Raw genomic sequence first — 18,259 nt, forward strand, 5'->3', positions numbered from 1 at the left:
GCAATACTTATACAGTATTTGAACTAATTTACTTGCAAACCAATTTGTAAGTCTAGTCAGCCATTTGTGTCAGACACTGCAACCAGGTCTTGGACCTTCCTGCAGACTTGCTGCAGCTAAGTAGGTACAACTTTATCCAGAACATTTCCCAGCCTGTTTCCAAACAATGAAATGAGAACCAATAAGATCATTCCTGTGGTTTTCCCTCCTGTAAGCATGTTCATAGCAGGGGCGGACTGACCATTTGGAAACTCGGACACTGCCCGAGTGCCCAGGGTCAGTAGGGGGCCCCATGAGATGCCCCTGGTACCTTTTTTCATAGGCTTTTTTGAGTTTGGGCAAGGACACAGGGGCCCCATGATCCCCTATTGCCCGGGGGCCCCATGAGTTGTCAGTCCACCCCTGGTTCATAGTGTTAGACTAACAACACTGTGTAGAGTAATAGAGTGTTAACTGGCTCACAATGCTGACTTGACTTTCGCAGTCTGAATGATACTGTACATCCAGATTCAGGCTGAAATACTAGTTGCATATAGGAATACAAGAAATGTTAAACCGGATTACATGGTGCATCTTTATATATGTCATTATTTCAGCTATAAAAAATAGATGTGATCAGAACAACAGAGAAAATTCCTCTTAAAGGCAAATAGGAGTTTATCTAATAACAAAGTACCATAAAGAGTAATGGTAGACATCAGCATTTTTCTGCCAACTTCAAACTATCAATATATGATGCTTAATTTATGTCCAAACACATCAGAAACTGTTCACCAGATTGAGGAACATTGATATGTGTGGGGAAAGTCCTGCTTGGTCCTATAACAATCAAGCAGGCCTCTTAATTTCCAAATATGCAAGTCATGATTGGGATTTTTATTTCAATGCATTCATATACAACATATACATTCTTTGCTCTTTCAGCATGATAAGACTTATTCATCAGTGTATTGATAAGCTGAAGATCTCTATCGATCTGATCGCCCTGAATCATCCATTTCTGGTATGCAATCCGTGTACTGTAATTATCTGAAATTAAATAGCTATTATATTCTGCACAGGCTCCTGTACTTGATTAAATCATAAAAAAATCAGTTTTTGATATTGATTGAAACCCTCAATCCTGCTCTGGATGTGGTGGTGTAAGTAAGTAAGGCAATCACATATTCTGTGTTATCACAGCAATCACATCTACATATTTTTTCACTTATTAAAAAAAGTTGAAATATATATATATATATATATATATATATATATATATATACACTGTATATATATATATATATATATATATATATATATATATATATTGTAAAGCGCTGAGCAAACTGTTGGCACTATGTAAATCCTGTATAATAATAATAATAATAATAATTATATATATATATATATATATATATATATATATATATATATATATATTGTATCTCCAGTACGAGGAAATCACCACAAAAGATAAACTGTGTGTGTGTGTGTTTATCTGTCATCAGATTTGCTATATTGGTATTTTGTCACACACATATTACATAATAGATTGATTAAGATAGATAGATAGATAGATAGATAGATAGATAGATAGATAGATAGATAGATAGAAAGATAAAAAAAAATGTTATATACATAAATGAAAAGATAAAGAATCCCCAGCACTCAATTGAAGACTAATGATTTACACATATTTATACGTGTTATGTCACATAGGTCAGATACAGTCAATGTTTCAGGGCCGCACAGGATCCCTTCCTCCAGGTGACGTCACCTTGAAGAGGGGATTCTGCACAGCCTGAAACTGTATTTGACTTATGTGACATTACACAAATCACACATGTGACTCTTTAATCTTTCATTGAGTGCTAATGACTATTCATTCTGGTTTTGCACGGCGCCATCGGTCACTACCTTTGTTTGCAATATCGTTAGGAGTGCAGTCCAGATCTGTATTAATTTGTATACATGGATAAAACATGATCACACATGTAAATGTATGTTTGCATGACACCATATAGTCTAAATTCTATTAATCTGTTTCTTAGTTTCTTTCACTGATGAAGTTTTAGAGTTAGAACAACATTTAGAAAGAATAATTGTTCTTTTCTTGTTTTTTCCCCCAATGCAATCTGCTTTTTGTGATTGTCTTGAAACAATTACTGTGTATCAGCGAGCGGTGAGGGGGGGAGGGGGGGTGAGGGGCAGACCCATTAACCGGTAATACAGAACCACATAAAAATGTGATTAGAGCTTCTAAAAGGAGCACAGTGGGTTCCTGGTTAACACAATGAGATTCCTGGCAAGTGAGGCATGGACTCTCCTCAATGACATCCACTATCTTGCACATTTACTTCCAATTAAATTACTGAGGCAGCACAGGCAGCAATGAAAACACGTCCAGTACGTTACTGGGGAGGAGAGAGCCCCCCCTCCTCCATAATGAATCTCCCTGAAATGTCTCAAACTTACATTTTGTACCCAGAATACAGAGCCCCTCGCTTGGGTAAATGATGTGTGGTTTGTTTTATCAGAACATTAAAGCTGATGCTTCCCTCCCCCCCTTGTTATAAGGACAGATTCAAGACCCCTCAATTCCTCATTACAGACCTTGAACCCACATTCTTCATTAGTATCAATAGATCCAAGCTGCTTGTCCCTTTGTGCAAATATATTTCAGTTCCTTTCTTATAAGGACAGGTTTTAAATCACTAATGCTAGCACATTTCTCCATCAATATTATATAAATTTATAAAAATCTTTTTCTCGTTCCATGTAAGATCACAAATATTATTTTAGTCATTACACATTTTAACAAAGGACTTTGACAAAGGAGCTGCTGCTTTAAAAATATAAACAAGGTTTTGTCCCCAGAATTATATTGTATAATGCTTAAGGAAATCCTATTCCCTATTGCAGATCCTATTACAGACTTTTAATAAACACTCAAGCTATACTTTTTATATATTACCAAACTTCCAATTGGATTTATAATTAACGGCAAGTAGAAAGAGTGGTGATGCCCTACAAAGCGCAGTTACCAGCAGTAACCAATCACCCTCAACTGGTAAAGGACCACTACCTAGAAAAAAATTATGGATGCAGTTAAAACAAGCCAACTGCCTACCTAAGGAAATAAAATAGAGAGTACCCTACAATTCAAAAAGCTGAAGACTCAGCTTTCTGGAAGGCGGCATATTGAAACTTCACTTTCTGGTAGAATTTTGAGTGTCGCTGCCATACAATTCTTCTGGGTGTGTCACAGTGTCTCCCGCTGGCCGCTTGGTTCCTCCCAGTCAGCTGTGTCCTAAAGTGATGTAGGGGTCAGCAACAGTAACCACAGTGGTAAGGACAAGAATAATTTATTGTAATTCTTAAACATGTATGTATGATGAGGACAAAAATACAGTGCTCTAATCTTGATAAAGTTGGCCAGATTTCTCTGGTTCAGCCCTGCTACACATGCTACAGTGCCAACTATTGTATTCCAACAGCAGGATCCCCCAGCTGTCAGAATACCCCAACAGTGGATCCATACTGTTTGGCTGCACATTTTCTGCCCTGCTACTTCATCAAAGGACAACAAAGTTAAAGGAATCAGTCATTATCCAATTCCTCTTTGGCTAGCTTAACAGTTCTAAAAACAAGACATGGGTTCTTGGATGATTTTGACATGTTATGAGTCTGCTGGGGTTACTAAAACCTCATTCAAGATGGCGGCACCCAGCAGCAGCCTCAGGGCTTTTTGATGTCCATACAGGGGAGGCTTTTACATGTAACTAATATGCATAAAATATGTTGCATGCACATATAATCCTCTGGAAAAAATGTTGCTGAAATGAATGGTCTCATGACAGGGTCTCTTTAGTCAGTTGCTGCAACCAATTTAAACCATGTGAACACAAGGGGGTGTTAACAAAGTGTGGCATAGGCATAATGCCTGTGCCACTCTTCTAAGGTGAGAAAATGGAGTAGATCCTACCCTCAACTAACAAAAGTCCAAGCACAATATTCACATCGCACACGTTTCAGAAAGTGGCTGTAAAAGTAAGTGGGTTAAGAGCTGGGTATATACAGATACATGTAGGGTTTGCCATAATACCTGTAACACTCTACTAAGCTGAGAAAATGGAGTAGATCCTACCCTCAACTAACAAAAGTCCAAGCACGATATTCACATTGCACACGTTTGAGAAAGTGGCTGTAAAAGTAAGCGGGTTCTGCAGCGACCACTGGCTGGAAACCGAAGGCCTTCAAAGCGGGCTGTACAGTATGTCACCAGCACACTGAGGATCTCTAGAACAGGTCCAAGGCTTTATTCAGCGATCATGGTCACATGCCTGATGCAGGGGTCCTGCTAGGCTCTGAAACATTGTTTTTGTAACTATGACATGACTGCTGAATAAAGCTTTGAACCTCTTCTGGAGATCCTTGGTGTGCTGTTGGCATACTTTTAGTTTTCAAATAACAAAAGAGTGCAAGCCAAGGAGCGATCTGCTCTGTTTTCTATGCCATGTCTTCTTCAGACACAGCATAGAGAGCAAGAGAGCTGGAGCTGCTCTCTCTGGCTGACATCACCCCTACGGGGGAAAACAGTTTTTAACCTTGTAATTGCCAGGGTTAAAAGCTGGGTATATACATGTAGGGTTTGTCTGTGTAGTATGTACCCCACACAGACAGAGAGAGGCATGTGAGCTGTCTGCTAGGCCCATTCTGACAGGAAAAATATGGCCACTGCCCCAGTCTATAACTGGCCTTCACAGCAAGGGGTGCCATGACCAGGCTCTGTAGCTTACGCATGTATTTGCAAATGTGTGCTAACTAAACCCCTGTTTTTACCGCATACTGTTAGACAGGTTAATTCAGTTTGTTTGCAGGCTGGTTGGCAAGCTGAGCTTTTCTCTTTTTGTTTGCCATTCTGACAGGAATCTGTGTCACTTTCCTATTTTGAAAAAAGGATCAATCCCTTTGTTAATAAGGTGAGTTTATTCTGAAATTGACACTGGTAGAGTTGCACAGATCTGCTTTGTTAATGTGGCACAGGCCAATTCCCTGCACTGTTATAATGCAACAGCAAACTGATATTCCCCCATAGGTGACCATTGTAAGCAGCCCTATCAGTGTAATACATTATTTCAGCAAAGCTGCCATTTAAAAGCGGCCATAACAATGAGAGGTGATTGCTGGCTCTTAAAGCGTATGCCTCTTTTTCACGTTGGTCCTAAACCATTTCAATTTAAGAGATTCCTCAATAATGTTGTGACTCCATAAGCATTTTTCTGTGCCTGCCATTTCCATTCTACAATCCAACTTTGCCAGCAAAGTGTTGACAACACAATAGAAAATGCAGTGCTGTGGCAACACACGTCGAGGGTACTGCACTACACACACACACGGCACCACACACACTCGCATTAATCTTTGACACCCACTGGTTTAAATGAATTCAGTCCTCATCAAAAGAGCAGCGCAGCTGAGCGGGGAGGGGGGAGGTCTGGGGTGATCAGAGGGAGGTGATATTAGGCAAGATGCGCCTCAGATATTGATGTTTGAAATGATAGATCATGTGAGAGTGGCAGATATACTATTTGTCTAATAGCCCTGCAATTAAATCCCGTGTAAATGACCCATGCCTCATTTCATCCTAATCTATGGAATTTTGATTGAATTCGTCAGCTCTAATTGAAAAATACTGCACTTTAATGTCTGAATTGCAGGACGGGCCCGCTGACTGTAATAAGGCTCTGTCCCTGTGACCTGACTGAGATGCCTTTCTGTGGCAGGAGAAGAAAGCTCTTTGTGACTGTCCTGGCCCCATGGCTTGGTCAGAAGTCTCACTCTAAGAGAGGTGTTGGTATTCCTGTGGTGACGTTACATTGTATATGAGCTGGTTACTGGAACCGTATTACAATACATATTGTGTCCACCAGAGAGGAATACTTATGATATATTTGCACAGAATTTGCTCTAGACAACTACAAATTTAGCATTCATCCACATCCAGACTATCACAGGTCCGTGTGTAGAGGCAACAATTCATTCCATAAATATTCAAACTATATCTTGTTGTTGTCCTCGCAAAGGTTTACCTTTTTCTGGACAATGGCATTATCCCCTTACAACATTTATGTCCCATCTCGGAGCCAAAGAAGGTAGTCATGTGGTCAACAGTGAATTCTATATTCTACGGCAGCCTTTATGAACCTTCTCAACACAAAGGAACCCTTGAAATTACTTTTTGGTCTCTGGGAACCCCTGCTAAAAATTACTGTATCTACAGCTCATGATACATTTGTGTGATGGTCAATGGGAAGAATGTTCCCTACACTTGTGGTCATTAAGAAGAATCACCCCCTTATAGATAGCTAAAAATATCAATGGTGTCAGTGTTGACCTATCTGAGAGGCGGATATTGCACGTTGCTCAAGGAACCCCTTGCAACCTCTGGAGGAACCCTAGGGTTCCAGGGAACCCTGGTTGAGAAACCCTGTTCTACGGTAAGAGAATCCAGAATTGCAAGACTACAGTGGTCATGGAATGGGATAGGACTGACTCTCATGGGAAGATTGAGTGGATGATTGAGACTCTAGGTATCTACAGAAATCTTTGGGTAAGCTTACACATTAACCACTTGCCCTCCAGAGGATTTACCCCCCTTCCTGACCAGGTCATTTATTGAGATACGGCACTGCGTTACTTTAACTGACAATTGCGCGGTCATGCAACGCTGCACCCAAATTAAATTTACGTCCTTTTTTTCCGCGCAAATAGAGCTTTCTTTCAATGGTATTTGATCACCTGCATTTTTTATTTTTTGCGCTATTAACAAAAAAAAAACTATTTTGAAAAAAACCCTATATTTTTGACTTTTTGCTATTAAATATATCCAGTAAAAACAATTTAAAAATCTAATTTCGTCATAAATTTAGGCCAAAATGTATTCTGCTACATGTCTTTGCTAAAAAAAATCCGAATACAAGTAAATTAATTGGTTTCCGTGAAAGTGATAGCATTTACAAATGACAGTATTTATACTGGAATTTTTTTTGTTTTACTAATAATAGCGGCGATCATCGACTTATAGCAGGACTGCGGTAGGCATTCTGACACTGGGGGGAACTGACTTTATTAGCACTGATCACTGTATTGGTGTCACTGGGGATGTCAGTGACACCAATACAGTGATCAGTGCTAATAAAAGCACTGACACTGTACTAATAGCACTGGGCAGGAAGGGGTTAACATGCGGGGCAATCAAACGGTCAACTGTGTGCTGTTTCACTATAGGGGCTTTGTGTGTGTTTCACTGTAAGCACACTGTTATGCAGAGCCATACAAAGTAGTGTGCAGGAGCTGACAGGGGAGAGATCTGTATTGTTTAGATACAGATCTCTCCCCCATCAGAAATCCTCAGAGATTGCCGGGTGCCATCGGGAATCACCGGCCGGGATCCGGTGATTAACAGCCGAGACCGCGAATGGCACCACGCGCGTGCCCCAGAACTGCAAAATCATGTATACATACGTGATTTTGCGTACCCGTACCGCCCTGTAGCATTATTTCTGCTATAAGGCAGCGTGGAAGCGGTTAAAGGAAACTTTTGTTGTTTTTTGCAACCCCAATTCCGAAAACGTTGGGACAACATTCCTCTCCCAAAACTCCAGCAACTGGCCTCCTCAGTTCCCAGATGTTTACAGAGTGTTATAAAAAGAGCGGATGCTACACCGTGGTAAATATGACCCTGTCCCAAATTTGTATGAGAGATGTGGCTGCCTTCAATTTCAAACATATTTTATTTGTTTCTTGAAATGGCACATTTTTTTTTGTTTTAAATATTTTATATATTTTCTTTTTTGTATTGTGAATAAAATTTGGGTTTATGAGATCTGCAAGTCATTGCATTCTGTTTTTATGTAAATTTTATATTGCGTCCCAACTTTTTTTGGAATTAGGGTTGTATTTTTTAAGAATGAAGGTTTACAAAGTGATGTTTTATATCACGGTTCCCAATATTTGTTTGAAATTTTACACATATAAATTTAATACAGGGTCAATGACATACTGGGCTTTCTAATTAGAAAGCCTAGAACTTTCCCTGTATTGTTAAAGTGTTACTAAACCCACAAGAGTAAAATCAATCTGTATATGCAGTAAAGCATGCTTGTTATACTCACTGTGAAACTTAAGGGGTTAACCCTCTGAATTATGTAAAAATGATGTTTGATCCCGTCTTCTCTGATCCTCCCCTTCTTCTTCTGTCCCTGACTCATCTCTTGATAGAGCAGCGCCTTGGGGGGCAAGCTGCACATGCTCAGTTTGGTGTGTATTGCTAGGTAGTTTGTTTTTTTTTCTTTGGGAGGGTGCATGTGATCAGCACAGGGCCAATCAGCGCTGTCCAGGCAGAGGGTCAGGGATCCTACAGCCACATAGGACAGTGAGAGGAGAATTAAAACTTCTCCTACAAGCTTTAACCAGTGCTCAGCTGGACACTGATAGAAGTCACAAGACTGCTATATACTACTGATCAGAAAAGGTATTTAGTAGTTTATATTTACTAAAATAATCGCATTTCCATGTTGTGTGTACTGTGGGAGACCAGATATAGTGAATGCAGGGTCCTGGGTTTAGTATTACTTTAACTGCTCCTACTGACCGAAAGTCCAGACAAATCCCCCTACTGCTAGGAGAGAGAGGGGTGTGAGTTTCTCTACACTGAGTCATTTAGCTGTTTGTGTAACTTGGTAACGATTGCTATTATAAAATTGGAGTGGAGTTCCTGTCAGCATGGGACCAATCAAAGGAAGGGTAGTCTTATCCAGCTTCTTGTAGGAAGTAATTCCTGTTCAAAGCGGACTTTCTACCTGCAGGGACTTTTGTATGAATTCAGAGAAAAAGATACAGGGGACATAGCAGGCTCCGAGAGGGAGTAGGATTGGTAGAAATGTCAGGTTCATAGATCCACACGTAAGAAAAAAAGAAGAGAAAGGCGCCTCTAAGTGTAAACGGTAAACCTAAAGTGGAAAATCGACCGTTCGGACATCCGACGACCGAGAGGCGGTCGTTCGTTGGTTGAAATCATGGCCACATTAACCAATCTAAAAAAATTGTTCGTCGGGCAATACGTAGTATTCACATCTTCCGTACAAGTGGAAGTGATGCAGTGTGCGTGTGACCTTGTAGCCACATCCTTCCAGCCAGAACGAGTGACATACACAACAATTAACAGCAATGAGTATAATATAGTTTATTACATTATCTATATAAATAAATAGTGATACATAAAATATAATATGCAGAATTCTGGTTTCATTATCTCATTAGGCCAATCATTTGGATTTTTCAATCGTGTTTATGAAGATTCCTTGGACATAAACATCTGAGTCATCTTCTGTTTCCGCTCATGCGTGATAGCGCTTGATAGATTTTTTTCGTACGACCGTCATACCACCGCATAGAAATATCGGTCGTTCGTGTGCAAAACGACAACATTTTTCACTGTTGTTCAACTGGACTTTTTCATTCACAATATCGTTATCGGTTAAAACATCCTTATCATCAATGAAGAGAAAATCGTTCAATCAGTGGTTCCGCGAAATATTTTGTACGATTTTATTATCGTGTGTACGGGGCATTGCTTTATTGCACATAAAAGACAGCAACTTACAGAAGGGTAGATTAAAAAAGCCACTTCAATATCCATCAATGGGAATCCGCCACGGTGAACAGCATAGTGTGCAGTCCTGGATGCTGGTCTGTCATCTGTCCGTGTCAGGTGTTTTGGCAGGCAAGATGGAGGAGGTCTGGTATCGAGGTATGGAACACACAGCGGAGTGCAGCTCATGCGCGATGAAGTCACCAGGCATCATAGTGATGCGTTTCCTGAGCATGCGCTGTGAGATAGCAGTCCTACCGCACTCCTTTGTCAAGCTGAACTTAACAAAGGAGTGCGCTTAGAGGCGCCTTTCTCCTCTTTTTTCTTACAAGTACCCCTCTGGACTAAGCTTCAATCAAGTGAAAGGCAGCCATAAGTGAACAGGACTCTATCCACCCTGCTGGTTACATACTTGTCATCAACTGTTTGACAGAATATCCCTGATCTCTTTACCTCAACTACAACCCAATTGGGTCCCATTTATATGGTTGTCCTGCCTTCTCTGCAGTTATGAAAGGGTTACAGAGGATTACAGGCAGTATAACCTTTGATGTCCACACAGTAAAGAGTCGATGATTGATAACCGATGATCTTTTACTGATAACATGTGATCATAATGAGAATGAATGAATAAATGTGAATGCGCGGATGAATGTGGATAAATGCGGTAAAACTGAAATACAAACAGAATAAACAGACATGAGTACATATCTAACTACCTAGCTATATACATAACATTCCTCAGTACATAGGAGGGGTACTTACAGACTTTGGGGGTCTAATCAAGCCCATATATGAAGAGGGAACAGCATCCCACATGTACTTGCATTGTAGAATTTCTTCAGTCTGAAGAGATGAGGTCACTTCCTCCCAAGTTAGCAGACAGGACGTCCCTAGCCTTAAAGGGACAGACACTGCTGAATGCTAAAGAATGCCTTGTGTAATACAAGGCAGCACACTCCCCACCTGGCATAATAATGATATGCCACTATTAAACTCCTGGAAGGAGTAAAACGACTTCCGTGATGGGTCTAAGGTACACCTTAGGGGTGCCCTGTTTTACTACTCTGACCTCTACTTTCCTGACTCTGCTATCACTACTAGCATCAGTCCCCACAATGAGTCCAATTGGCCACTCATTCCTGTGGGCCTGAGAGTCTTTTAGTAGAACAACATCTCCAACTTGTAAGTTGGGCTTGTCGGCTTGCCATTTGTTACGTGGTTGGAGGGTCGTCAGGTACTCCTGCCTCCATCTCTTCCAGAAGTTATCGGCAAGGCTTTGAACTTGTTTCCATTGCTTGGTGTACAAGTCTTTAAGATCAAAGTCCCCGTTGGGAGCTGTCACCATCTCCATCTTCTGGGTCAGCAACGTTGCCGGTGTCAAGACGGTTGGCATCTCTGGGTCAGTAGACACTGGGACCAAAGGTCTGGCGTTCATGATAGCCATGACTTCAGCCATCAGCGTGGTTAGGACTTCGTGTGTGAGACGAGTAGATCCAATCTTTAGAAGCATTGCATCTAGAATGCGGCGAGCTACTCCAATCATCCTCTCCCAAGCTCCTCCCATATGTGAGGCATGAGGAGGATTGAAGATCCAAGTGCATCTTTGGTTTTGAAGATAGTTACTTGTCTCTGAGTCTGTTGCAATGATCTTCAATTCCTTGCAGGCTCCAATAAAGTTTGTGCCACAGTCAGAACGAATCTGTTTTGCTGGTCCTCGAATGGAGAAAAATCTTCTCAAGGCATTTATGAAGCTTGAGGTAGATAGAGACTCAATTACCTCAATGTGGACTGCTCTGGTACTCATACACGAGAAAAGAACAGCCCAGCGTTTGCTCTCTGCACTGCCTCCTCTGGTCTTGCGAGAAGAAATGTTCCAAGGACCAAAAACGTCTAGGCCTACATTTGTGAATGGAGGATATGAAGCCAGCCTGTCTGGAGGTAAGTCTGACATCTTCTGGACTTCAAGTTTTCCTCTGATTTTCTTGCAAGTTACACATTTGTTAATCACACTGGAGACTAGTCTTTTACCTCCTAGGATCCACAATCCAGCTGAGCGGACTGCTCCTTCAGTGAGGTGGCGACCTTGATGTGCAACTTGCTCGTGGTGGTGTCTTGTCAGAAGAACGGCAACATGATGATTCTTGGGTATGACAATGGGATGTTTTTCTAGAATAGTCGTATCAGCTGCGGGTAGACGACCTCCAAGTCTCATCACTCCATCTTCATCAAGGACAGGGTTCAACTTTTTGAGTGGGCTTTGTTTAGAAAGATCTTCTTTCTTGAGAAGACATTGAATTTCTTCCTTGAAGGCTTCCTGCTGAACACATCTGATAATGGTGACATTGGCTCGCTCAAGATAGTCATTGTTACCCTGGTCAACACTGGCTGTTTTGCTGAAGGATCTGGCCAAGCAGATGAGTTTCCCTATGGCACGGATGAGTGACTTCCAGCTGGAAAACCTTTCGAACCTACATGAGCCAAGACCTTCTTTGGTGGTTACAGTCTTGTAAACTGCAACTAGAGGTCTTACCTCTTTGTCTTGGTCTGGTTCTACAAGCTGAAAAGTTCCTTTCTGATCAGTCTCTTCAGTTTCTGGTCCAGTCAAGAAGGATGGACCTGTGAACCAGTTAGTCTGTTTGAGGACAGCAGCTGGTACCAGTCTAGTCCCATGGTCAGCAGGGTTCTTGTCTGTACTGATGTGATGCCACTGTTCTGGACTTGTACACTTTCTGATACGTGTTACTCTGTTTGACACGTATGTGTAGAATCTTCTTGAAGCGTTATGGATATAACCTAAAACAATCTTGCTGTCTGTGTAGAAGTTCACTGCATGGATTTCGATGTCCAGTTCTGCAATGAGTAAGTCTGCTATCTCCACAGCTAGGACAGCAGCACAAAGTTCTAAGCGTGGGACCGTGTGAGCAGGTCTTGGAGCCAGTTTGGACTTTCCCAAGATGAATCCTGCATGGCTTTGTCCCTGAGTGTCTATGACTCTAAGGTAGGCTACAGCTGCTATAGCCACGGTGGATGCATCTGAAAACACGTGTATCTCTCTTCGTTTTGTAACAGACAAAGAAACAGAGACGTATGGTCTTTGGATGCTAAATCGCTCAAGCTCCAGCAAAGAGTCTTTCCACAACTTCCACTGCATTTCTTTCTTTTCAGGTAGAGGTGTGTCCCAATCACTTTGTTCTAGCTCAGTTGTAATCTCTCTCAAAAGAGCTTTGCCTTGCATGGTGATGGGTGCTACGAACCCCAAGGGATCGTAAAGACTGTTGACCGTAGACAAGACACCTCGCTTTGTGAAAGGCTTCTCTTCCCTGGATACTCGGAAGGTGAAGCTGTCAGTTTTCAAGTCCCAACTAAGCCCTAAGCTTCTTTGAAGGGGTGGTGAATCTGTACCTAGATCTAGGTCTTTGAGGTCTTTTGCACGGTCTTCTGCTGGGAATGCTTCCATGACTTTGCTGTTGTTGGAAGCCACTTTGTGCAGTCTTATGTTAGAGTCTGCTAGCAAGTCTCTAGTGCTTTTCAAAATGTCAATGGCTTCTCCACTACTGGAGAAGGAAGCAAGTCCATCATCTACATAAAAGTTTTTCATAACAAATTGTTTGGCTTCAGGGTTGTGTCTGTCACCTTGCTGCGCTGCTCGTCTCAAGTTGTAGATAGCGACAGCTGGTGAGGGTCTGTTTCCAAACACATGTACTTTCATCCTATACTCTATAATACCTTTGTTGAGGTCGTTGTCTTCATACCATAGGAACCTCAGGTAGTCTCTGTGGTCTTCACGGACAAGAAAGCAGTAGAACATCTGCTGTACATCTGCTGTTACTGCAACAAGTTCTCTTCGGAATCTGATAAGGACTCCAAGAAGTGTGTTGTTGAGGTCTGGTCCGCTGAGAAGTACATCATTAAGGGAAATACCTTTATGCTTTGCACTGGAATCAAATACTACACGTATCTGACCTGGTTTTTGAGGATGGTACACTCCGAATATTGGCAAGTACCAGCGTTCTTGTGTTTCATGCAGTGCTGGTGCTTTTTCAGCTTGATCTTTGTCAAAGACTTTCCGCATGAATTCTTGGAAGTGTTCTTTCATGTCTGGCTTTCTTTCAAGAGTGCGCTGCAATAGCGCAAGGCGTTTCTCTGCTTGCACTCTGTTGTTGGGAAGACGATGCCGTGGTGTACGGAATGGTAGTGGGGCTACCCAACTGCCTGCTTTGTCTTTGAAGACTTCTCTGTCCATGATCTCAAGGAAGAGGTTATCTTCAACAGATGGTGCTAGTTTGTCATCATCTTGAGTTCTCTCAAACACTTTGTGGCCTAGCTGATCTGAATCTTCAGCTGAGGCTGTATCTTCCAGGAACCTCTGGATGTTCTGGGGATGCGTTGGGTTAGATAGTTTCTCTTTAATCTCCATGCTGTTGTTACATGGGCAAAGACATGATGTGTGACCGTTCTGCAGCAGATTTGTTCTGTAGACATTAACCTTTGCGGGTTTGTGAAGTCCGTCCAGACATACATTTCCAACGATAACCCATCCAAGATCAAGACGTTGAGCAAATGGTGCATTGTGCGGCCCATTGTATTGTTCTCTGACCTTGTGCACTCTCAGTATGTCTCTTCCTAGTAGAAGGACGATTGCAGCATCTGGGTTGAGTGCTGGGATCTTGTTTGCTATTCGAATGAGATGAGGGTAGTGACGTGCCACTTCAGGTGTGGGAATCTCTGACCTGTCATCTGGTATCATGTCACATTCTATGAGGGTAGGAAGAGTCAGCTGCGTCTTTCCATCTAATGACTCGATGGTGTAGTTGTTTGCTCTTCTCCCTGATGTCTCTATAACTCCAGAACATGTCTTCAAGGTGTATGGAGTTGGACTTCCTTTCTCACCGAAGAGGTCGAAGAACTCTGTCTTTGCTAGAGACCTGTTGCTTTGTTCGTCTAGGACTGTATACATCTTCACTGCCTTTTCTCTGAGACCGTTGGGATACACTTTGACTAAGCATATCTTGGAGCATGATCTAAAGAGTCCTGGTTCTGTACAGATCTCAGTGCACTTTGAAGTTATCGCTGGTGTTGCACTTTCTTTTTGCTCCCCACCATGATCTTCTTGAGTTGCTGGAACTTCTGATCTCCATGGTGGTGGTCCTGGGTGCAGTGCTGACAGATGTCGGTCATTGTTGCATTCTGTGCACCGTATTTCTCTCTTACAGTCTTTTGCAAGATGTTGCATTGAGGCGCAGCATCTGAAACAAATGTGATTGTCTTTAAGGTAAGCCTTGCGCTCCTCTAATGTCTTACTTCTGAAACTGCGACATTTTCTTAGTGGATGAGGCTTGTTGTGTATTGGGCACTGTTTGTCTGGATCCTCAACTTCCTTGCTTGTGTTGTCTTCCTGATTGGCTGCAGCCTCAGGCGGAACTTCTGTCTTCCGCACAGACACTGTTGCTCTGCGTTCTTTGTAGTGTACTGGCGGCTGCTTCTCTGTCCTTGGGGAGCTTGCAACTCTCTTGTTCAGGAAGGCGAAGCTTGGGTCATTGCGTGTCTTAGCTTGGTCTACAACGAATTCAGCGAGGAAGACAAACGGTGGAAATGCAACTCGATAGTCTTTCTTGTATCTGGATGCTTGAGAGACCCACCTTTCTTGCACGTTGAAAGGGAGCTTCTCGATTATGGGCTCTACTCCACGTGCTGTGTCTAAGTATAAAAGACCTGGCAGAGTTCCACTAGTCTTTGCTGCTTCTATCTCTAGGAGTAGGTCTCCGAGCTCTCTCAGCTTCTGATTGTCTTTGTTTGTCATTTTCGGGCAAGTTTCTATTTTCTTTAAAAGTGCTTCTTCAATTACTTCAGGTGACCCATAGCAGTCTTCCATTCTCTGCCAGACCATCGCAAGTCCTGCTGTTGCATCATGGACATGCACTGACCTGATTCTTTTGGCCTGCTCTGAGGACTCTGGTCCTAGGTATTTGGCGAGTAGGTCGAGCTTCTCTCTGTCTGTCAGCTCTAAGTTTTGGGTGCTGCTTAGGAAGGATGACCTCCAGGCCCAGTAGTTTTCAGGACGATCGTCAAACTTCAAGAGACCAGTGCTCACCATCTCACGGCGCATCAGGTATTTCGACACGTCTGTAACCCTTGCTGTGTCAGGTGCATTTGTTCTGGGTACAAACGCGGGACTATTGGCTGATAGTGACTGATGAGTTCGTTGAGGTATTTGACTAAGTCTATTTTGGTCAGATGGTTGCTCTCCTCTATTGTAGTCTAGATCTGGTTTTGCACGAGGAGAGGTTATATCGCCATCTACTTGGTTTCTTAGCGTGTTGGCGGTTTGGTATCTGAGCACGTGATTGGTTGACTTATCACGTGACGGTTCAGGTTCAGTCTTGTAGTGATGCGTAACATCAAAGCTGTCTGCTCCCAACTGGGTCCTTGATGGTTTCGGTGCGTCACTAGGCTGTTTATCAGGGTACAGGGTTGCTTGTGATTGCACGTACTCACGGGTGCGTTGGAATGTACTGAGAGGTGTTATCGGGGTTTCCAGTACATCGCTCTCTACAAACTGAATATCTGCAGCTCTCGCGAGAACTTCGGCTTCAGCTATGGCTGCTGCAGCTATTTTCTGTTGATGAAGTATGTGTAAAGAGGCTTGCACTTCTGCCTTTCTCCTAAGCGTTTCTGCTTTACTCTTCTGCTGCTCTTCATCTAGGTAGCCTTGCTCTTTCATAAGCTCTGCTTCCCGTATGGCATAGGAGGCCATGGCGCATGCGGCCTCGGCCTTGGCTTGTGCCCTGGCGGCGATAGCGCTGACTGAAGACAAGTTTGTGACGCTAGAATGTCTGGAACTTGTATGCTTACTCCTGGCTGCCCCAGCACTGACTGACGATAGGTCTGTGACGTTTGAATGCCTGGAACTTGAACGCTTAGATCTGGCGGTTTCTGCTTTGGATGACGACAGATCCGATTTGTTATAAGTTCTCGGCGTGCTGCATTGTGACCTAGTTTCCAGTGTACTGTGCATATTTTCTTCCTGTTTGCACGAGATTTTAGGAAGGGTTAATTTAGTGATATCTTTCATATCTGAGTTAGTTTCACTTTGCTATGCCTAGACTGGCTGTGCTGTGGGGATTTCACACACACGTGCTGCTGTATTAACAGTTAAGAGTCTTTTCTGTGTTGTGGGGCTTGCTGTAGATTTTTCACACAATGTGCTCTGAAGTAACCGTGTAAGTCTTTTTACTGTCCTGCCTTCTCTGCAGTTATGAAAGGGTTACAGAGGATTACAGGCAGTATAACCTTTGATGTCCACACAGTAAAGAGTCGATGATTGATAACCGATGATCTTTTACTGATAACATGTGATCATAATGAGAATGAATGAATAAATGTGAATGCGCGGATGAATGTGGATAAATGCGGTAAAACTGAAATACAAACAGAATAAACAGACATGAGTACATATCTAACTACCTAGCTATATACATAACATTCCTCAGTACATAGGAGGGGTACTTACAGACTTTGGGGGTCTAATCAAGCCCATATATGAAGAGGGAACAGCATCCCACATGTACTTGCATTGTAGAATTTCTTCAGTCTGAAGAGATGAGGTCACTTCCTCCCAAGTTAGCAGACAGGACGTCCCTAGCCTTAAAGGGACAGACACTGCTGAATGCTAAAGAATGCCTTGTGTAATACAAGGCAGCACAATGGTATTGATACATACATTGTTTTTTATACATTGATGTTTTCTTGCCTTTTACTCATGGTTATAGTGCCACCTCCAGATTGAATATAGGTTGCGCTTTTCACTTTGTTTTTTTCATAGATCCACACACCAAAGAGGAATGGAATCCATCGATGGTTATCATGAAGCTTGTCAGCAAATCTGGAGCATATCAGGCATTGTCCAAAGTCAACAAGGAGCATCTCAGTAAGTGAGTAGGGAGGCAGAGTTTACATATACTACTTACTGGTCAGCATTGCAAGGTCCCTTACCCTGCCATCTGTCAACATTCCCCACAAGCAGCTTTATATATATATATATATATATATATATATATATATATATATATATATATATATATCCTACCCTGTAAAAATAACTGCTTAGAGAATTCATGGAAAAAATGGAAAAAGTTGCTTACGAGTGACGGTCCATGCAATCGCCAAGGGTCGGATACGACTGAGTGGATAGATAGATAGTTATATATATGTATTGTAAATAAATATAAATATATATATATATACACACACGCACACTGTTTTTTCCAAGCCTATAACCTGTGCACCTGTACCGTAGACCTCACATATAGTACATTATTATTATTATACAGGATTTATATAGCACCAACAGTTTTCTCAGCTCTTTACAATATAACGGGAGAAAATACAGCAACAATACAGTTAAATACAAGAGGGTTAGGAGGGCCCTGCTCCTTGGAGCTTACAATCTAGGAGCTACATTATGATGCTATGCTACATGCATGTGTATGTTGTACATGTCTACGTGTATATATTGAAGGTACCCTGTATATACAAAGCACTTATCTTACAGTTATCACATATGATACACAAGAAGAGAAATGTAGCCGCTGATGGCAGACACACACTGTTGCACTGTCA

General features: G+C 42.1%; 1 protein-coding gene across 2 annotated transcripts in view; it reads left to right on the plus strand.

Annotated features, from left to right (window-relative positions):
* The window catches only part of ASB18 (ankyrin repeat and SOCS box containing 18), a 111,082-nt gene that overhangs the window by 66,152 nt on the left and 26,671 nt on the right, over positions 1-18,259 (plus strand). For both annotated transcript variants that reach the window (XM_089671667.1, XM_089671668.1), the window contains exon 6: positions 17,463-17,567. In XM_089671667.1, the coding sequence (XP_089527793.1) occupies positions 17,463-17,567 (105 nt within the window). The remainder of the gene's footprint in view (positions 1-17,462; positions 17,568-18,259) is intronic.

This window comes from Staurois parvus, unplaced genomic scaffold (assembly GCF_062004578.1).
Source record: "Staurois parvus isolate SC_StPar_1 unplaced genomic scaffold, SC_StPar_1.0 ptg000113l, whole genome shotgun sequence".
Lineage (NCBI taxonomy): Eukaryota > Metazoa > Chordata > Amphibia > Anura > Ranidae > Staurois > Staurois parvus.